The sequence below is a fragment of the Panthera tigris genome, chromosome C1 (genome assembly GCF_018350195.1).
Source record: "Panthera tigris isolate Pti1 chromosome C1, P.tigris_Pti1_mat1.1, whole genome shotgun sequence".
NCBI lineage: Eukaryota > Metazoa > Chordata > Mammalia > Carnivora > Felidae > Panthera > Panthera tigris.
Window position 1 is genome coordinate 145055148 of NC_056667.1, and position 22666 is coordinate 145077813.

The 22666-nt window shown below is 39.8% G+C and overlaps 1 protein-coding gene across 5 annotated transcripts in view; it reads left to right on the top strand.

The window, feature by feature from the left end:
• Window positions 1-22666, top strand: part of GPD2 (glycerol-3-phosphate dehydrogenase 2) — a 228675-nt gene that overhangs the window by 122942 nt on the left and 83067 nt on the right. For 4 of the 5 annotated variants that reach the window (XM_042994464.1, XM_042994465.1, XM_007078490.2 and 1 more), the window contains one exon: window positions 1687-1796. In XM_042994464.1, the coding sequence (XP_042850398.1) occupies window positions 1695-1796 (102 nt within the window). In that variant the 5' untranslated portion in view covers window positions 1687-1694. Of the gene's footprint in view, window positions 1-1686; window positions 1797-21203; window positions 21314-22666 lie in introns of those variants that run through there. The other variant, XM_042994466.1, reaches the window with a different exon arrangement.

A 22666-nucleotide genomic window follows, 5' to 3' on the forward strand; every position in this document is an offset into this window, starting at 1 on the left:
TAATTTATAGTATTCCAAAATAAATTTTCTATAGAATCGCAGTTATCCACTTCACTGAAATTCTTTGATTTAACGTAGTTACGCTAATAGATTCTATTCATCCTATACGGACCCAAACATTTTAACGGTGACATACCTTACGTTGAGATATCTATATGTTCTTTACCATCCCTAGGTTAAAACTGACTTTATATTAAATACTTTCCTGAGTCATAAGATACCTGTAGAGGATAAGGTATGTTGTCCAGACAGGTCTGACCTCCACCCATTCAGGAAAGTAGGGTGGTGCCTTCCCTGTAAGGTGTGGGTGTGCCAGCTACTCTGGTGGATGAAAGTCTTAGATCAAATTGCTCACTATCAACTCTAAGTTAGAACTATTACTACCTCTTCTCCTTCTTCCTCTTCTTCTCCTCCTTCTTCTTCTCCTTCTTCCTCTCCTTCTTCTTTTTATGTGATCACACAGTGTTATCTTTTTTTTTTTTTTTAGTTTAGCAAAATAAAAGCTGGCAAGAGTTCTTTTAGTGGAATTTTCATTTTTATTCCCTTTTTGTGTGTGTTGTTTCTGACAAAGTTAAAGTATATTGCAGCCCTCAAAAACACTTTAAAAAATTTCATGAGTCCCATGGCACAATATGTGTGTGTGTATGTGTGTGTATATATGTATATGTATATATGTACATATGTATATATGTATTTCAAGGTGAGAAGAAAGTCAAGGAACTAATGCAATATAAGGCTTTATTCAGAAATATATAGTAAGCACGAAGACTGCTTCATATGAAGGGGCTGCCTTGAAATTGTGGTGCCATGCAACCTGGCTAGAAGAAAACTTTTTTTGTTAAGTTTCCATAGTGAAAGGAATTATGGCAATCACTAGCAATGATCTTCTGCCATTTTGTGAAAGGATCTGCATGGTTTCCTTTCACTTAAAAATTTTTTTTCTTTTTAAATTTTTATTTTAGAAGGAGAGAGAGAGCACAAGCCTGGGACGGGGGGGTGGGGTGGAGAGAGAGAGAGAAAATCTTAAGCAGACTCTGTGCTCAGTGTGGAATCCTACACGGGGCTCAATCCTAAGACCCTGGGATCATGACCTGAGCCGAAATCAAGAGGAGGACACTCAACTGACTGAACCACCCAGGGGCCCCTCCGTTGACTTTTTCCCTGTCAAGTGTAGACTCCTTTAGCGACAAGGACTGTGTTGGCTCTTGGCTCTAGTGAGAGCTTCCTTAGGAGGACAAAGCTCAGGAAGGGAGTCGTGCTGCAGTTTGAGTTAAAAACGTGCCAAAGAACCTGAAGTAAATGTGAAGCTCACTCTGGGCTAGTGTCAGACCTCCCCCAGTTCTCCCTGTGGAAGGGATTAGCAGTGGAACAAATCTGCAAGTACAGATACACAATACCATTTCTTGTCACGGCTCTCTTGACTTTATGCTGTGTAAATATCCTCGGTTGTCTCTTAATTTGCTCTCCTCTTTAATTCCTGTTGGAAGGCCACTCTTACGTGGTCAGTTCCCTGGTCTCCTTTTTTTTTGAGCGTTGTTTTTGGCCCATTATAACTTCCTTATTTTCTGTTTTTTTTTCTAGTTTAGCACAGTTTCAGAATTGCGAGTCTCTTTTTATTATGGGGATTGTTATCTAATAAAAATCCTAATTCACTTCTTTCTGTTTCCTTTTTGTTTTTCTTTGCAGGGTAAGAAATGGCATTTCAAAAGGCAGTGAAAGGGACTATTCTTGTTGGAGGAGGTGCTCTTGCAAGTGTTCTAGGCCTCTCTCAGTTTGCTCATTACAGAAGGAAACAAGTAAGTAATTATGCATGTATTGATTACAATATGAAACTTAAATCTGTTAAAGAACTACGTATGGGGCATGTGTATGTTAATGGTTTTGTTTAGACATTACGGTCTCAACTTGATCTGAAAGGCACTAATTTGGAACACTACCTTAATGGTCTGTGAGAACTATGGTGTTATCTCATTTTTTTAAAAAGTGAATTTCTCTATCAGAAAGCATTATATTATTTAGCCACTGTTGTGGCTCTTTGGTTTTAAAAGAGTGCCTCATTTCCAAGCCCCAGGCTTTGTTCATTTTAGGCTTTCCTTGTCCAATTCATCCAAATGTCTGGATACCTTCTATGTTCCTGCCAAAAGTTTGTCTTATTAGAAGGCAGGCAGGCATCTGAGACAGGAAATGGAAAAGAGTCTATACAAAGGGCCCAGCTTTGAATCTTGGTTTTACTCCTTAAAGGTTTTCTTACTTAGGTAGTATCACTTGATGGTAGATAAAATTTTTAATGGGAGAAAGCCATGAAATGAGATTGGTGTGAAGTTTCCAAATAATTTGAAGGGCTCAGTTTATTTTCATTTAATTTTTAATTTTTTTTTTTCCCTTTGCACTACAACTATGCCAAATTGATGCCAGGAAATAATTTTGATGACTGGTTTTGTTCCTTTTAGGCTTGAAATGCTGGTAGTCACCCTAGTAATTAGTATTAGTCTCCTGCTCTCCCTTCCCCATGTCACCGGGGCATTTTATGATACCAGCTTGGTAGTGCATTCTCGATTCAAAGATGAAGGTAAAGGAATTTGGGAAGCTGTTTGCAGCCAGACTGTTAACTACTCATTTTTTGCATTTTTGCGAGAGCCTTGACGCCATGGGTTGTCTTGCCCTTGTCTTTTTCTTTGTGTTCCAAGACAATGGAGTCAGCCACAGTCCTTAGAGTCCAGGTCCTGAATGAGAAATACTACTTTAAAAACACATATTAAGAAGAATCAACTTGGGGCGCCTGGGTGGCTCAGTCGGTTGGGCGTCTGACTTCGGCTCAGGTCATGGTCTCGCGGTCCGTGAGTTCGAGCCCCGCGTCGGGCTCTGTGCTGACAGCTCAGAGCCTGGAGCCTGTTTCAGATTCTGTGTTTCCCTCTCTCTCTGACCTTCCCCCATTCATGCTCTGTCTCTCTGTGTCTCAAAAATGAATAAACGTTAAAAAAAAAAATTAAAAAAAAGAAGAATCAACTTGTTGGCTTATAGTTAAAAACAAAACACAAAACAGACACATGCACAAAGGCTCATTTTTAGTGCTTCTTCCTAAAGACAGACAGAATTGAATAGGTTGTGTTAGTCTTTTTTATTCTTACCTGTGAGCACATTGCCCGTGAGGCTTCCCCAGGTGTATGCCTTGCAGGTATTATTGACTGACTTGCTAGGAAGCGCGTCTTCACTCATGGATCACGCCCGATGCGCTATTCCTTTAGTTTTCATTTTTTTACTTCTTTAAAGTTTATTTATTTATTTTGAGGGAGACAGAGGCAGCATGAGTGGGGGAGGGGTAGAAAGAGGGAGAGAGAGAGAGGATTCCAAAGCAGGCTCCACGCTGCCGGCGCAGAGCCAGATGCGGGGCTTGAATTTACGAAACCGTGAGACCGTGACCTGAGCTGAAACCAAGAGTCAGATGCTTAACTGACCGAGCTACCCAGGCGCCCCCGATGCACTATTCCTTGCATGCAAGGAATGCCCCTCGGATGACTGCCCTGGCTAAGCTCATTACTGTCAGCACACCCGACTTGGTGCTGTTTGTGGGGGAGGCCTTAGTAGGCAATGAGGCCGTGGACCAGCTGGGCAAATTCAACGGAGCCTTGGCTGACCATTCTATGGCTCAAACGCCTCGGCTCATTGATGGCATCGTCCTTACCAAATTTGATACCATCGATGACAAGGTGGGAGCTGCTATTTCTATGACCTACATCACAAGCAAAGCCATCGTCTTTGTGGGCACTGGCCCGTCTCAACGCTGTGACCTACGCAGTCTCAACACTAAGGCTGTGGTGGCTGCCCTCATGAAGGCTCAGTTGCCTCGGTTGCTTAAAAATAAGTGTGAAAAGATGCTGCTTCTGCTGAAGCTGTTTCAGAAGTGCAGTTCTGTTTGGGACATGGGCTTTAATGGATTGGGTTACTTCTGTCATCTTTACCAGGGCCATCTGAAATGACACTGGCAAATGCCAGCACCAGAGGTCACAATATCTAATATAATGTTGCCAAATTTGTACACGATTTATCTCTGTAACCCACAGTGAGCATGTTCTACTTCAGAGTTTATAACTTTACTTTGTGCTTGGGTAATACTGTTTCATATGTTTTGTTTGTTTGCTTTTTCTTTTTTTTTTTTTTTTAATTTTTAATGTTTATTTACTTTTGAGAGAGAGAAAGAGACAGAGTACGAGTGGGGTAACGGCACAGAGGGAGGGAGACACAGAATCCGAAGCAGGCTCCAGGCTCTGAGCTGTCAGCACAGAGCCCAAAGCAGGGCTCGAACTCACAAGCCACAAGATCATGACCTGAGTTGAAGTTAGACGCCTAACTGACTGAGCCACCCAGGTGCCCCCGCTTGTTTGCTTTTTCTTAATCTCACAGAGTGAACAGTCGATACTGCCTCTAATCAATCAAGGTAGGGGTGAATTTTAGTCAGTAAAATCAAGGCAAAACAAGGGTCTTTTGATTTCTGGGTCATTTTGCCATTTTCTCCTTCCTAAGTTAGACATCCTGACCACCCTAATAGCGAAATGAAACAGATACCAGCAGTTTCAAGTCATTTATAATTTTAATCTGACAAGTTCTTTTGAGAAGAATCACCATGGGCATATTCAATCAATGAGTTGCATAAGACTTTCACCCAAGCATGTGCATTCTTTTGTGGTGATTCCTGTCCCTTAAAGCCACTACCATGAGCATATTTTTGGGTAGCAGGTTGGTATGTAGCCCTAGGGATTAGGAAAAAAAAAAAAGAGAGAGAGAGAGAGGGGAGGTGAGGGGGGAGGGGAGACAACTCATTTGAGCCACTGACATAAAATGACCAGGGGCCTCAGCTGTCCTTTCTCAGAAAATATCTGCCAATCAGAGCCATTCTGGGGGCTTTTCAATGGTCAAGAAAAAATCTGCCCCTTAATACCCATTATTTGGCTACATTGTGTAGAAGCTGTCTCCTTAAAAATGCTCCATTTTTCCGCAGAGCAATAAAATGCTTAAAGTATGGGCTTGTGTTTTTATATTTTTTTCAGTCTTCTAAGATGATTCTAACTGATAAATTGTTCTCCTTTAAGAATAAGTTGGTGTTGAAAGTACAAGATACTGAAGTATAAGAAAGCCATCTGTCGAGTTCAAGTCCAGGCACATTTTGCTGGCATTCCCGCACCTACTGTTGTGTCTCCTCTGACTCCTAACCCGTGCTCATTTGATAGCTGGAGCACGAAGCTTCCTACCTTAAATACCCGTTCTGAAAACAAACAGGTTGATTGTAAAAGTTGGTCAATTGTTAAAGCACATTTGACTAAGACAGTGCTGTGTCTAAGTGTTTACGTGCCAGGCCAGCTCACACAAAGCCTTTCAAATCAATTCTACAGTTTAATTACCTTGTATTTGCGAGGGGGATAATAGAAGGAAAGCTCTTATACATTCAGTTTTTGGGTTTTTTTATTAAACAGAAAACACTATGAAATCAAATAGGATCTTGTTCACTTACCTTTTAGCCACTTGCTTGAATAAAAGCTATTGTAGGTGAGGAGATAGAGACCTTTGGGAGACTCTGGCATTTCCGGAGGCAAGTTGGGGGTTAGAGGTGATAGTAATGATTTTTTGGTCTCACTTCATAGTATGGCTTTCCCTCATACGAGCATATTGTGAAAATTTATATTTTGTTTTTCAGTGATCAGGTGTATCTGTCGTTGACCCAAGGGAAGCCTAGAGACTTTTCTCCTTGTGAGATAAATAGATCAGAGTTAGAAGGGATGAGTATCATGACTTAAGGAGATATCACTAATTATCACTATCATTATTATTATTATTATTATTATTATTATTTTCTTTTGAAGCTGGAGCAACCTAAATTTTCCTATTCCAGTGAGGAAGCTGAGGGGGGAAAAGGGATGAATGATGGCTGACATTTTTTGACTGTGTATCCCTGCAGAAAAGGAGTTTTGTGGCCACAAATGGCATCCACTTTTCAGGCTCACTTCAGTTACACATGTAGGGTTTTTTTTGAGTGGTCTTGGAGAGGCTTCCTATTCGTTTCATTTTTCTCCTTTTATTTCCTCACCCACAAATAGGTGATTAAGTTTCCACAAAGTCTTGGTTTTCCTCTCCCCAGACCAGCTATATTCCAAGGACCAGGAAGCTGAGGAGTGGGTCTAAACCTCTTACCACTTGAATCCCCACCAGGGGTGCGGCAAGCAAGCACCTCTGCAGTGGTGTGCTGAGTTTTGAGAGCAAGTTATTTACCATTCACTATTTACTAGAGGTCTGTTTAATAATAAACTTTTGATTGGAAGGGACTTGGAAGACATCCAGTCTTCCTCTGGGGACAGGATGCTCTTTAGTGATTCCTTTATCTCTAGTGAAGGGAAAGTGTTACTTCATGGGTGCGTCTTCTTTTCTAATTTCAAGCCAATGGGAGACCAGAATGGATGGAGAGGGGAGTTGAAATTAGGAGAGAAGGCCTTGGGTACTTTCAGAGCCAGTAAACTTTAGTGAGGAGCGGAAGTAGAGAGTGTTAAAGTTGGGGTTGCATATGAGGGTTCCTCAGGGAGGTGGGAAGAAGGCGGGTGGCCCGGGAGAATGGGGCAAAAACAGGGTAGGTGTGCAAAGATTTGACTGAGGGTTGCCCCAGGCTTTTGCCTTTCATTATAGACCAAAGGAATTTTTGAAACTTTTTTTTTATAAACTCAACGTTTATTTCATACCTTCTAGGTCTAACTGGAAACACTGGTGTGATGGTGTGGGCTTCTTTCTAACCCCAGTGGTGTGGTTGATGTAACAAAGATCTATTTAGGTCTGAGGTCTATTTAGGTCTGGGCCCTCTCACGTAATACATACTCAGTTTGTTCCTTCCATTACCCACTCTGAAGGTGTAGTGGGCTTTGTGAGCCAGCTCTGAGGTGAGGCCTGAAAACCACTGAGAGCTTTCTCAAAGCCCGGATGCGAAAGTTTTCTTTTTTTTCTTTTCTTTTTTCTTTTTTTTTTCCTGTACCTTGCATAGGCAGGGAATGGGCTTCAGGGTATGGAAATCAAGGTCTCTTTTCAGTTTGAGGAATGATTGTATTGGAATCAGGGAACATAGAGATTCTCGTTGATTGAATTTCCTTCCATTCGAGAGCGATATAACATACGGGACGAGAGTACGATCTTGACAAAGATTGCCTGTATCTAACACTTAGCTCTACTGAAGAGCTAAGAGACTATGGACAGTTTTCTTAAGTTCTCTGGACCTCATTTTCCTTTGTCTGTAAAATAGGGAGAACAAAGGTACTTTCCTCCCAAGATTGTTGAAGAGCAATAAAGCCTGAAAGAGTTTCTGGAACATAGTAGGCTTTCAAAAAGTGTGACCTAGTATTGGATTCCCGGGTGATACGAATATAAAGTGTGGCTGTAAGCAGCAGGAACGTTGTTCTTGTTCCTGGCGATCCTTGCATTCAGGGCTACCTTGTTAAGACTTCTGAGATCTGCAGCAATGGTATGTCCTTCCTCTGAGGTTGTAAGAGAATGGCTAGAAAGCAGGTGTACAAATACCTTCTGTTTTCTCTTTGCCTTGCTTCCTGATCTTACAATGAGCCAATAACCAGGTGGACAATCCCAATTATTGACTTAAACTCTTTTTCTGTTTTCTGTTGTAAGGAATAAATTCCTTGAAGTTCCTGCTGTTTCTTCTCTTTTTTTCCCCCCTTAGGCTTTTTATGAGTTATGACAGGCTTGATTTATACGGCTGATATGTTTCTAAAAAGTTATGTGACTAGAGCATTTTTGATAAATTAATTTTACATAGTACAATGCTATTTTTTGGAATTCTATGGTGAAACATATGAAAAACTATTTTTAACAAGGTCCATTTTGGGGGGGTGGAGGGAAGATTCTCTTGTATCATTTTAGCTTGAAGTGGAATGCAATTAGGCTTATTATTTTCCAGTCATTGATGTAGTACTAGTAATTATTGACAGGATCTTTATGCTTTGCAAAATAGCCTCTTACTTTGTAGGAGTTAGTAATTTACTATACTTGTGAATGGCTTACAAAATACTAGAATTCACTCTGCTATGTGCATGAATTAGGGGAACATGAAGAAATGATTGTGGTGATGGGTTACGTGAGTTGAATTACAGGTAAAACTATATTACCTCCATTGTTAGTATCATCAAAACTCAGAAGGAAAAATACATGCGCTAATGAGAGGCAAAGTGATGTATGAACAGTTAAAATCCATAGGAATTTTGAGCACATTTTTTTAATTCGTAATTTCGGTCTCTTCTCGATACATTATTTGTAAGAGATTCTAATAAAGCAGAGCCTTTTGACTTATATACCAGCCACTCCAAATATAAAAGATGGGAATGGAGAAGGAGTAAAAATAGAATGATCATCTCTAGTGAAAGTAAGATCAACTTTGGGACTTATTTTAATGGACCCCCCGATTGAACAGATATTTAGCTTCCTGAATTTGTCTGTTATGTGGAGGGGTTTTGGTGAGCCTGTTCATGTGCACAGTTTATGCAAGTTTTCAGAACTCCTGTTTCTTCATAAAGTAGATTAATGTCATTTAATCCTAGGTTTTCTTTTTCCCCCCTGCCAAGCACCAAGTCAGTGTATACAAGCCAGTGATCATGATACCTGTCACAAAGCAGGTCTTTAGTATCTGTCTAATACTTTCCCTTCCCCTGATGTAGGATATGAACATATGAAACAGATCTAGCCCTATTAGGCGTAGCAAGAATGCTGTAACACTAGATTTATTTACATAGCTGAGCTTTTGTTTGGCTTAATGTGGCTTCTATTAACTGCTGGAGAGGGAAGCTGGTAGAGGGTAGAGAAACATGAAGTTCAGATGAATATCTGTTGAAGAGAAATAAAAATCATAAGCAAATGCTGGTGAAGGATGTAGAGCAGTAGGTAACCTCATCTATTGCTGGTGAGAATACAGAATGGTACAGCTATTTTGGAGGACAGTTTGGCAGTTTCTTACAAAACTAAACATATTCTTCCCGTATGATCCAGCAATCACTGTCATTGATATTTACCCAAAAGACTTGGAAAGTATGTTCACACAAAAACCTGCACAGGAGTGTGTCTAACAGCTTTATTCATAATTACTAAGACTTGGAAGCAAGCAAGATGTCCTTTAGTAGGTGAAGATCCAGATAAACAAACTGTGGTGCATCCAGACAATGGACTATTATTCAATACTAAAAAGAAATGAACTATTGTGCCACAAAGAGACATGGAAGAAAAAATGAGAATGGAAGGACTCCACTATGGAGTCTCCAAAACTATTGGAGTCAGTTAAAAGATCAGGGATTGCCCCCAGGGTGTGTGGGGGAGATGAATAGGCAGAACACAGACGATTTTTAGGACAGTGAAACTACTCGGTGTGATATTATAATGATGGATATATGTTATCATGCATTTGTACAACCCCATAAAATGTACAACATTAAGGGTGAACTCTTTTTTTGTGTGTGTGTGTTTTTAATTTTTTTTTTTTTTTGAGACAGAGAGAGAGAGAGAAAGAGAGAGAGGGAGAGAGAGAGAATGAGCAGGGGAAGGGCAGAGACAGAGAGGGGGACAGAGGATCCAAAGCAGGCTCTGTGCTGACAACTGAGAACCCTATGTGGATCTCAGAATCACAAATCATAAGATCATGACCTGAGCACTCAGGCACCCCAAGAGTGAACTCTTAAGTAAACTGTCAACTTCAGGTGATTCTAATGTGTCGATGTAAGTTCATTCTTGGTTAAAAAAAAAAAAAAAAAAAAAAAGCACCATTCTGGTGAATGTTGTTGATAAAGGCAAAGTATGTATGAGGGCAGAAGGTATATGGAAAACCCTTGGATCTTTTTCTCAATGTTGTAATTCTAAAACTGCTATACAGAATAAAGCCTATAAAATAAACAAACACACAGATAAAATTTAAAATCATAAGCACAGTACTTAAGACGTGATGTCAGTTAAGAAATTTTGAATTATAAAAAATTCCACTCACATTACTTTTCAGTAGCATCTTTGGATGTAACAGTTTATTTACTTTTTGAGCATGCTTAATATCTTTAAGAATCTAACCTCAGTTATAAATATTCTTCTGGTTCCTAAGCTAAAGAGTATCTGTGGCTTTGAAATCAGTATAATCTTCCTGAGCACTGATGTAGCTGAAATTATTACATGACACGTTTGCTATATGCTTACCAGATTGATCTTAACTTAGTCAGTTCCAGCTACGAGACTTGTTTGTTCTAATAACCATCTCCAGAGGCATTTTCATGGGTTCATAAACAGCCTTTTTCTTAAAAAGATCTTACAGAGTTCTGTAATGGCAACTGTTCTTGAAACAGTCTTCATTTTTGTTGACTTTAATGTTTAGGTGGGGAACGATAGTGTTAGATACCAAATGAAAAATGCATATTAAGGAGGAGAATGGATTAGTGGCTAAGTAACAGGCTCCTTGGTCCCATCTGCCTGCTTAAAGAGCTGTGGCTTCAGCATTATATCAAATATAAAGGTAGAAATGTCTTTGCACTGTGGCTTAGTGGGGCTTGTGTTTGATGATCTGTCCTTCCAGCTTTATTTTTTCTTTTATTGTTTTAAAATATGATTTATTGTCAAAGTGACTAACATACAGGGTATGCAGTGTGCTCTTGGTTTTGGGGGTAGATTCCTGTGATTCATCGCTTACATACAACACCCAGTGCTCATCCCAACAAGTGCCCCCCTCAATGCCCATCACCCATTTTCCTCTCTGCCTGACCCCTCCATCCACCCTCAGTTTGTTCTCTGTATTTAAGAGTCTCTTATCATTTGCCTCCCACCCTGTCTGTTTGTAACTGTTTTTTCCCCTTCCCTTCCCCCATGGTCTTCTGTTAAGTTTCTCAGGATCCACATATGAGTGAAAACATATGGTATCTGTCTTTCTCTGATTGAGTTATTTCACTCAGCATAATACCCTCCAGTTCCATCCACATTGCTACAAATGGCATGATTTCATTCTTTCTCATTGCCAAGTAGTATTCCATTGTATATATACACCACATCTTCTTTATCCATTCATCAGTTGATTGTCCTTCGAGCTTTATATGTACGGACTTATTTTTCTGTAAACGATGGGTCTTTATCCACGAAGGGAGTATTCTGAACTATGTATAGACTGTATGCAGGGTAGGTGAGTTGTGAATCTTGGGTTGTAATGCTAAACATATCTCATAGTTGTGTATTAATTTGAGCAAGCTAATGATGTAATAAACAACTGCCGGAGCTCACTGGGTTATCACCATGAGGGTTTATTTCTTCCTCATAGTACAGTTCAGTGAAGATAGATGGGGGACCTGCTTGTGGCAATCATTCAGAGATCTATGTGGCTCTGGCATATTATAGTACTTTTTGACCCACTGGATCATTTCCACCCAGTGCTAAGGGAGGGTGGGAGGGAAATGCAATCCAGCAGTGTTCTCTGGAGGAAGAGAAAACGTTTTAAGCATCTAGCCATTACATCTGTGTCCTGACTTTAGCTTCTAATTTGATTGACAAGCAAGCTGCATTTCTTTTGATGAGAGTTTTATTGTTAGAGTATAGGCCAAAGACTCTACCGTTCACTTGCTTCTCTCGTTGAGAACTCTGTGCATAGATTCCTGGAAGAACTGTTTTTCTCCTAGAAACACAACGGAATGTGTTGGGGTTGCCTCTGATAGCTAAAGCGTGATGAGGACTGTGAGTACACTGTATCTTCCATAAGGCCAGTTTGAACTATTCTTACCTCCTCTATATGGTTAACCGTTTCTTCAGAGGCATGTTTCATCAGAGCACTAAAATTATGCAGGCAGAGCTGGAAATGTTCTTTGAAGAGCATCCTATCATCTTCCTTATAATTTTGGTTTTTATTTAACACTTAGCTCTCAACACGGGGCCATGGCAATATCTCTGAGTTATAACTCACATCAGGCCTTCGAGGAGTTTGCAATGCTATTTTATTGCTGGCATACAAAATCAGCGAGGTTAACTGTACTGCTAGAGGTCACACAGTGAGTCAACGACTGAGCTATGATTAGCGTTGACAGCTGGTGAGCTTCTAGGCTGTTGCTAACTGAGCAACATTGACATTCATTCTGATTTGACTTTGCATTTCATTTTCAACTATTTATTCATTTTGAGGCCTCTTTAAGAAACTTTTTAGGATATTGTGGAACTGAGGAAACTTTCTATAAATGCTTTGGGGAGAGTCCCTTCACTCCCTTTCCTTCTCCCCATCTTCTAGCTTAATAGTTAAATTATGTTTGTGTTAGGACAGCTTCCTCTAGGTAGAGTTTGGGCAGATTAAGAAGAAAATCGGCGATGTTGATTTTACTCGCTTCCCTTATTTTGCAATTTGTGGTTTTTCAACAAAGACATTCTTAGATCTAATTATATGCTTGTGAGTAGAAACTAGAAATGTTATAAAAAAGTGTATATTTGAAGAACTAATCCACAAGAGAAATGGAAAGTGTGCATCACAAATTTGACCCAGAACTATTTTGAACATCAAGGTAAAATGTAGCTGAGGGCCATCTGGGTTGTAAAGCTGAGAAATGATCATTTGTCTCATTGGGTCAGAGTTTTATTCACCTGAGACGGATGGGGGAAGGATGAACCCCCTGTATCCACTTCCAGATGTATGTGTTGGGGAGGTTTTTAAGAAAAAGTGCTATTTCATGGAACCCTGGATGTCAACTTGACTGCCCAGTGCAGCTGGCCATGGGCTAGGCAGACTCCCTAAGACTTCTGATTTCACTGATGGTCATTGATGGCTCCCTGCTCTATGGGTGCCCAAGAGGCTGGTGGATCAAGGGACCCAGATAAGCTACACGTACAAAGAGAGCCTAGCACAGCTGAGGTCATGGAATATGGAGTCAAACCTGGGATCAAATTCTGATTGTCTCCATTACCTGCACAAGGAATAACTAACCTCACTTTCCTTAGTGGTCAAAGGATGCCTCTGTTCTGTGGTAATTGTTAGACCTGTAGAAGCTAGCTCATTAGAGTGTGAGGACCAGTAGCAGCCGGGCAGACCCCAGGACTGGCTCTTCCCCCTCTGTCCAGCCTGAGCCCAGGCTTCCTCTCCAGATCCTCTGGTTCTTAGCACAGCTGTTAGAAGAGCTGTTAGTAGAGCAGTATCAAGTTGAGACAACTCCAAATACATTTTTTCTGAAATATTTATTTGAAAACCAGTAACACATATCCCCCCAAAACCTCAGATCATGTAATCAGTTATGATGTGAGTTTACCTGAAGTAGATTCAGACAGAGCCAAAGGGTTTTGCCGCTTTTTCAGCTGTAAAAAAGTTATACAGCTTGAGGTGCCTGGGTGGCTCAGTCAGTTAAGCGTCTGATTTGATTTTGGCTCAGGTCGTGATCTCACGGTTCCTGAGTTTGAGCCCGCTGTTGGGCTGTGTGCTGATAGTGCTGAGCCTACTAGGGATTCGGGCTCACTCTCTCTCTGCCCCTTCCCCACTTGCTCTCTCTCTCTCTCTCTCTCTCTCTCAAAATAAATAAAAATAAACTTAAGAAAAAGTTTTGCAATTTAATAGTTTGGCTATATCATGAGCTGTTCAGAGAGCTTCTCTGTGATATCTCAAATGAATGGCAGCCACTTAAAGGCGGGGTAACACCTTGTAGGTGCACTGCCACTCCCATCTCAGCCATCCCCAGAAGGAAGGACTTGTTTTTTTCTTCTCTGGTCCTCAGTGGAGAGGACAGTCTACCTATTAGCAACTGTTCCCACAGAGTAATCATGAGTCCCTCACTGAGTATGCTCACAGGGAGAAATGCTGCTCACTGTCATGTAAGTACAAGAAAAGACATCACTGTTCGCAGTCCCGAAGTGATTCAGGAGGTGAAGGCCATTAAAACATGTTAAGATTCCCCGTAAGGAGATGCAGGTTGTGTTTCCTTTCCAGGAAAATACAAATATTGTTGGTCTTTTTCAGTGACAACAAAAGGCCAGGCAGTTTCCCTTAACTCTAACAGTTCCATTACCAAGATGTGATTGAATCACACGATACGGGAGAGAGATAGTTGCCGTATAAAGTGATTTGCATGAAACCCTACTTTATACTCCAATTATTACTGCACGTGATTACAGGACAACCTGGTTGTTAATTGCGTGTGGTCTTTGAATAGGCACTTCTTTCAGAAATAGACACTAATTATTAGATCTTGTTTTCGGTCTCACCTGAAGTTGCAAATGTCTAGGATTTTTTTTTTTTTTTTTAATTTGCAAGTCTAATGGTGCACATAGTAAAACTGATCGCGTTTTGAATCCTGTTCTCTTCTGTGGGATATAAACTCTCAAAGATGATGAACTTAACTTTCAGTTCTCTGTTCACAGGTGCCAATCTCTTGACAAAAACTATGTGTTTGCTATCAAAATTCTGGAGGAATTTCATCTTTTTACAGTGTAGATGAAAATTTGCTTATAAATTTTAAAAAAGTCCACTTCCCCATAGATGATCATGATTAAATATCAGAAATAACAATATCAGAGTAATATTAAATATTTTCCCAGTTCCACTAGGATAAGAATTTTTTGTTTGGGAGCTGTGGTTAGAATTCTACTGGGCAAAAGGAAGTTTGTTTTGTATCTTGGACTCTCCTTTCTTCTGGATTCAGTGGCTGAATTAGGCATTCGATCTTGAATCAAATTATTGGCCTATCCTGTCTTTAGACCAGGGTCGGCAAACTTCTATGTGTACGGGGGCCAGACTGGTGAGATAAAAGCATGAAATCAGTGAGTGGGAGCCCTGGACTAATAAGAACACACAATCCCTGCCCGAGGGCAGCAGCTGCTGTGCAGTTTTGGCAGCTTTATCTCAGAAATCCTCATTTATGTATAAAATATAGGAACTTTTAAATATTGGATGTGTAATACATGTTTTTAAGAAAGTAGTGTGCTGAGCAAAGAAATGCATTAGCATGACTTCTGGTTTTAGCACGTGCCATTCTCACTTCGTTTCCTGGCATTGTAATCCAACTAATGCCCATTAGCCATTCTTGACTTGATGTAGCTATGATTTCCAGAAAACCTTCTCGGGTCTGGATTAGGCATGCCTCCTGTGGCTCTTGTAGCCTCTTCTCTACTTAACTCTGCCTGTTCAGCAATATTATGATTGCCTCTTTACCTTTTTGTTTGGCCTCCATTCTATAGAATCTCTGAAGACCTCTATTACATATTGACTGCATGAGTAAGTGGTGTGGCTGAGGTGTCCTGTGAGAGTTTTGGTCTCTCAGATAACTTAGGGCATGTTGCCATTCCGAGATTTCTCCCAGAATCTCTGAGTCAGTCTTTTAGTGGAGCTTATCCTCCAGATTCCTGCTCAAACAAATTGCCTTCGAAAGAGCTGGTCTGGGAAGATGTGGAGCACAAATACAGTAAAACCTTGGTTTTTGTTCTGTAAACACACTTGTAATCCAAAGCGCTTGTATATCAAAGTGAATTTCCCCATAAGAAATAATGGAAACTCAGATGATTCGTTGCACAACCCAAAAATATTCATATAAAAATGATTACAGTACTGGAATATAATACAAAATAATAAAATACAAAATATAAAGAAAAATGAACACAGTACCCTATATTTACCTTTGAAAACCTTCCTGGCTGGCGTGAGGGGGACGAGAGAGGAGGGTTATTGTGTAGGATGACTTTCATGTCACTAACGGTATTAATAAACTCTTGTCATACACTGTATTTAATGTAACTGGCAATAAGGTAGCCAAGGAAAGGGTCTATATCTGCAGGCAGCCTGACCTAGAATGAAGCAAAGCATTCCTAAGCTACTCGTGTATGGAAAAGCAAAGGACTGTCCCTAGGTGCTTTGAAGTGACAAAAAATATGCTAGTGACAGTTGTGGGCACCTTCCAGCGTTCTGAAAAATCACTGATTTCTGCCAAACATTGCACAGCCTGAGACCCAGACTCTGAGCATGGGAGACAATCACCTACAATCCCACAGAGGCGGGGAGAGAGAGAGAGAGAGAGGGAGAGAGAGAAAGAACCATTGGCTCGGTTGTGATCATGTGACATTCGGAGGCATGTGCTACTCGTATCGCAAGTTAAAATGTATTAGAAATGTTTGCTTATCAAGTTAAAAATGTATTAGAAATGTTTGCTTATCTTGTGGAACACTCTCAGAACAAGGTCTTTGCAGTCCAAGGTTTTACTGTACCTCTGTTCTTAAAGGGTGTTGTGACTTACCACTGCTGTTTTATTCTGGCTGCTTTTCTCTTCTTTATTTCCCCTCAGTCAAGATATTCTAGAGAAGGTGGAGTGCAGATGTGTTTTTGAGACTCAACACCATGTGAAGCCATATGAGTCTTTCTCTTGTCATAATTATGACAAGTAGGGCCTTAGGCTGTGTTTACTGCCTCTGAAATAAACTTGGTGCTTCACTTCTCAGTTGCAACACTTCCCAGCTTTTATGGGAAAAAAAAAATCAACAAAAATAAAATGTTGCTTTAAATGTAGTGTCAGAAATTAAATAAATTCCCCTCAATAGTGCTGTATCTTTAAAAAAAAATGTTTTTGGAAGAACTCTTCAGGAACACATCCACGAAAATATCATACCATAAAACCAAAAACTTCCTGCATTTGGCAACTGGTGGTATCTCATCCTATTACAACTAATAAGTCTGTTTATTTTTTTTTTCTCACATTATATGCTGTCAATGTGGTGTTGCAATATAAAACTTGGTCTGTGGGCACACTGCGGGGGCTGGTTCCCAGCCCTTCTGTATACGAGCTGTGTTAATCCTGGGCCGATGACTTAACTTTTCTTTGTCTAGTTACTTCTGTAAAATGGCCATCACAAGAGTACTTAACTCATAGGGTTAATAGAGGATTAAATGAGTAGAAAAAGGCAAAACGCTTATAATAGTGCCTGACACAAATACTATATACATACTCACTTTTTCTTTAATTGAAGAATAATTGACATACAGTATGATATCAGTTTCAGGTGTACAACATAGTGATTCAGTATTTATATACATTACAAAATAATCACCACAGTAAGTCTAGTTATCATCCATCACCATACAAAGTTGTTACAAATTATTGACTATATTCCCTATGCTGTACGTTACATCCCTGTGTCTTATTTATTTGATCACTGGAAGATTGTACTTCTTAATCCCCTTCACCTCTTTTTGCCCATATCTCCTACACCCCTCCCCTCTGGCAACCATCAGTTTTTTCTCTGTATCTAGGAGTCTTTTTTCTGTTTTGTTTGTTCATTTGTTTTGTTTTTTAGATTCCACATGTAAGTGATGTCCTATATAGTACTTGTCTTTGACTTATTTCTCTTACTATGATATTCTCAAGGTCCATCTGTTTTATCATAAATGGCAAGATTTTATCTTTTCTATGGCTGAGTTATATATATATATATATATATATATATATATATATATATATATATATATGTAATCGAATGTATAATGTATGTAATGGAATATTATGTATATATTACATATATGAAATATATGTAATGTAATATTACACATATTACATATGTATGTATAATGAAATATATAACATATATGTAATATGATATTACATATATATGCACACACATGCAATACATCTTCTTTATCCATTCAATTAATGTTTTCATTTTCTTCAGATGGATACCCAGAAGTGGAAATTGCTGTATCATGTGATATTCCTATTTTTAATTTTTTGAGGAACCTCTTTACTGTTTTCCATAGTGGCTGCACTAATTTACGTTCCCACCAGCAGTGTATGAGGGTTCCCTTTCCCCACATCCTTGCCAACAGTTGTTATTTCTTGTCTTTTTTTGATACTAGGCATTCTGACAGGTATCGTGATATCTCATTGTGGTTTTGATTTACATTTCCCTGATGGTTAGTGATGTTGAGCATCTTCTCATGTGTCTGTTGGCTATGTACATGTCTACTTACTTTTTTTGAAAGTCAAATTTATTGAGATATTGTTTGGGGCATAACTTACATTATGCAGTATAATTCACCCTTTATAATATACACTTCTAATAGTTTTGGCAAGCACATAGAATCATATAACCACGACATTTCCAGCCTCAAAACTTCTGTCATGCTCTTTGTAGTCGGTGTATCACTCCACCAGCCCCACACCCTGACAGTCACTGAACTATTTTCTGACCCTATCCTTTTGCTTTTACAGAAGGTCATGTAAATGGAATCATGTCAGCTGTAGACTTCTGAGTCTAACTTCTTTCAGTTACACAGGGATGGGAAGACTCTCCTGTAAAGGCCCAGGTAGTCAATGTTTCAGGTCTGCAGGCCATACCGTCTCTGTTTCAACTTCTCTACTTTGCTACTGTAGTCATGGACTATACACGAGTGATTGGGTGTGGCTGGGTTCCAGTAAAACTTTGTTTATTAAAACAGATGGCAGACACGTTTGGGTGGAAAACCATGATCTGCCGACTCCTAACTAGCAGAATGCATTTGAGATTAATGTTGTTAGGTCTATCAGTAGTTTGTTCTTTTGACTGGCAGTTATCACTCATTGCATAGACACGTCGCAATTAGTTTAGCCATTCACCAGTTGTGAATAAAGGCACTGTACGCATTCGCTGCAGGTTTTTGTGCGAACACAGACTTTGATTTCTCTTGAGTAATTACCTAGGAGAGGATTGCTGGGTTGTATGGTAAGTGTGTGTTTACTTTTACGAGAAACTCAAGTTTCCCAAAATGGCTGTCTCATTTTCTATTTCCTCCAGCAATATAAGAGAGTTCCAGTCATGTTGTACATTCACCTGCACTTGGTATTGTCCACTTTTTTCCTTTTTTTGGTTAAGTTCAACCTACTTTAAAAGACTGTGAAGAATCTTAGAAACTATAAGCTGCTTACATATAACCTAAATGAAATTGGAAGCTCTTGAAGGCTTTTAATGTCATGGAAACGACATTATTTGGGCTTTAAAATGACTACACCAGCTGCAGTATGGAGACTGACTTGGAAGCCTTGGTGAATATGTGAAGACCTGTGGGAGGATATCATATTAGTATAGAGGAAACGGAAGATACCTTGACTTGAAAAGTGGTAGTGAAGGGGCACCTGGGTGGCTCAGTCGGTTAATTGTCCTACTCTGACTCAGGTCATGATCTCACGATTCGTGAGTTCGAGCCCCACATCAGCTGTCTGCTGTCAAACCCTCTGTCTCCCTCTCTCTCTGACGCTCCCTGCTTGCTCTCTCTTACTCTCTCTCCCTCTCACACACACACAAATAAATAAACATTAAAAAAAAAAAAAAAGAGGCGTACCTGGGTGGCTCAGTCGGTTGAGCGTCCGACTTCGGCTCAGGTCATGATCTCATGGTCTGTGAGTTCGAGCCCTGCTTTGGGCTCTGTGCTGACAGCTCAGAGCCTGGAGGCTGTTTCAGATTCTGTGTCTCCCTCTCCCTCTGACCCTCCCCTGCTCATGCTCTGTCTCTGTGTCAAAAATAAATAAAAACATTAAAAAAACTTAAAAAAAAAAGAAGAAGAAGAAAAGTGGAAGTGAAGATGAAGTGACTGGGCCTGAGAATTTTTTTAGGAGGCGAAAGTGACAGTACTCAGTGATTGATCAAAAACGGGAATGAAGAGAGTGGCACAAACAACTAGATGCAAAATGGTTCCTTCTGATGAACACTGACAGGAAAGAGGGTTTGGGGAGATAAAATCATCAGTTCAAACTTGAGATATATGTGAGGCATCCAAATGGAGGTACCAAATAGGTAGTTTGATATCTGGGTTCTGGGATAGGGGAGTATAATTGGAAGTCATATGACTGTATGGAGGCAGAAGAAATTCTCTAGAGATTCTCTAGAGAAAGGCCTAAGGGGAACGTCAGTATTTAATGTTAGGGAGTACAGGGACCTCCAGAGGAAACTAGGAGAGAGTGGTTGAGAGAGGCTGGAGGGAGAGCTCAGTTCAGTTCGTTGTCTCCCAGCGAACAGAAAATTGTGTGCCGAGGTGACAGCTAACACGAGGGATAAAATGTGCTCACTGGATTTCACAGCAAAGTGGACATGAGTCAGTCTTTGGTGGTGGTGGTATGTGTGTGAAAATGCAGATTAGAATGAATTGAGCAGTTGGCTGAGAGAGTAGGAGGTGAGGCGGTAGAAAAAGCAAGGGTATACAGGTCTTTCCAGAATTTTTAGGGTGGTAAAAGCATATGTAAGAAACTTTTTTTTTTTTTTTTAACTTTTAAGGTGAGGCGGGATAGAGCCTACTGGGGGGAAGGATGAGACAAGGGACAAAATGGAGCAACAGTGCAGTTCGAGGAGCGCAAAGGCCACAAAACAGGTGGAGTGCCCATCAGACCTGGCCTGCTTGCTGAGGAAATTCAGTTGAGTTCAATATTCCTAGTTATGACTTGTTGGCAGAGTAAACAGGGGGCTCCTAGTATTACCAAGTTCTAATGACTTATATCATGATATAGTCCTTAAATTTATTTCTCGAGTATTTCTATAAAACTTACCAAGCAGAAAATGTCAGGAATTTTTTTTGTTGTTGTTGTTGATGTTTTTGATGTGTGAAAGTGCTCTGGCAGTTTAGTTACTTGTCAGTCTTATGTCCACGTCCTACCCATCTGCCATGGCCCAGTTGAATCCTCAAATGAAAGACCCTCCCTCCCTCATCAGGATGGTTATGGCCTGGTGCTTCTTTGCTTTACTTTGGCATTTGTTCTTTCTACATACTTTTATATATGTATATCGTGCATATATGTATATATATGCTTCTTCTCTTTCTTCCTTTTTCTTGCTCTTCTCTTGTTCTTGTCTTTCCTCCTCCTTCTTTGATGATAGAAGGCAAAGCCCATGACAGACAGATATCGTGTTCCCCACAGAACCATAGCAGTTACATTTTAGTTACCTTAAATGTACGTAAATGTGACATGGGGAAATGCCTATTAGTAGATAATAGGAGGAGTTATATAAAGGAGAGTAAGATTTTTGTGACTTGCATCTGAATTATAGCCTGAAAATTATCACACCTGGTTATAATCTTTTGTTTTCATGATACTTAGCAAAATATGTTTTGAAAGCTCCCTTTTATATGCCATTAAAGGATTAAATCATTTAATGACAGTAATAACAACAACCTTATGGTGGTACTTTATAGTTTACCAACTACGCTCATATCATTAATCCATTCAGACTGAGGACAACTCAGAGATACAGAGCTAGAGACATCACAGGAGTTTTATCCCATTCTACAAATGAAGAAACCAAGGCCCAGAGAGATAATGTGTCGAAAGTCACATACTGGTACACAAGAGTGGTAAGACCTGAGCTAGGACCCTCTGACCCAGGTTTCCTTCAATGTACCCTGTGGCTTCTAGATTTATTTTTGTAGAAATCCAATCAGCCCGACAATAACTAAATTTAAGTTTAAGAAACAGCTTGGTTTATTTTATTTAAATGAATAAAAAAAATGGTCTATCAGAACAATATCTTGGGTGGAATTAGGATCACCTTCTCTTGAACAAGCTCGGGCGTTGTGGTTCCGAGCTTCGTATGTGGTCCCTTCAGCAGAATCGGGAAGACATTGCCAGCATCACACTGATGCTGTGATTTAGAGGAAAGAAAAATACAAGTCACATACCTGTGGATAAATAACTGTTACAGCAGCACTGGTCAGCACTATTCATTATAGTGATCAAACCTTGTATTCACATTTACTTATCTATTTTTCTAGGCTTTTCACTGTAACTTCTGGTAGCTACTTTTTTTTTTAAGACCATCACTTTTTATTAAGGATAACAACATTCTAATGAAAGAAAAACTAGAAAAAGGGAAGGTCATTATCTTGCACGGGGAGGTTAGAGCTGACACTAATTATTTTATTGTTAAAGCTTCCAAAAATTGAAATAGTGTATATTAAATATAGAATCTATAATTTTATGTTAAAACATTTTAAGGGGAAACCTCTGACTAAAATCCTTAAAAAATATTATTTCCATTGGCCATAGCTGATTATTTAAAAAAATTTTAACACTTACTCATTTTTGAGAGACAGAGACAGAGCATAAGTCGGGGAGGAGCAGAGAGAGAGGGAGACACAGAATCTGAAGCAGGCTCCAGGCTCTGAGCTGTCAGCACAGGGACCGATGCGGGATTGAATTCATGGACTGCAAGATCATGACCTGTGCCGAAGTCGGAGGCTTAACCGACTGAGTCAGCCAGGCACCCCAGCCATAGCTGATTATTTAAACATGACAACAACTTCTATTAAACAGATTCGTTTTTAATTATAGTGACCTAAACTCATAGACGTCCAAGCTCTAGAATTTATTTTTGTCAGAGGAATCAAGGAATAAAGAACATATACTTTTAAGAAATTGCAGAAGGGCATAAAGTGCTTTTTTCCTCCTCCTTTCAACACTTTTAAATGTTATCTGAATGAATTATTGCTACGGGATAAAGCATTTCCTTATGTTCTTCTATAAATTATCTTAGACTAGGTATTTGGGAATTATTGTACAGTGTGGGGAATAGTTGAACTTGGCTCGTTATAAAACCAAAACAAGCAGTTGAGATATTGAGTCTGGAATCAGGTGTTCCATGCCTAAGTAGTGGGGACTTATTTAAAAAAAATACCACCTTGGGGCGCCTGGGTGGCTCAGTCGGTTAA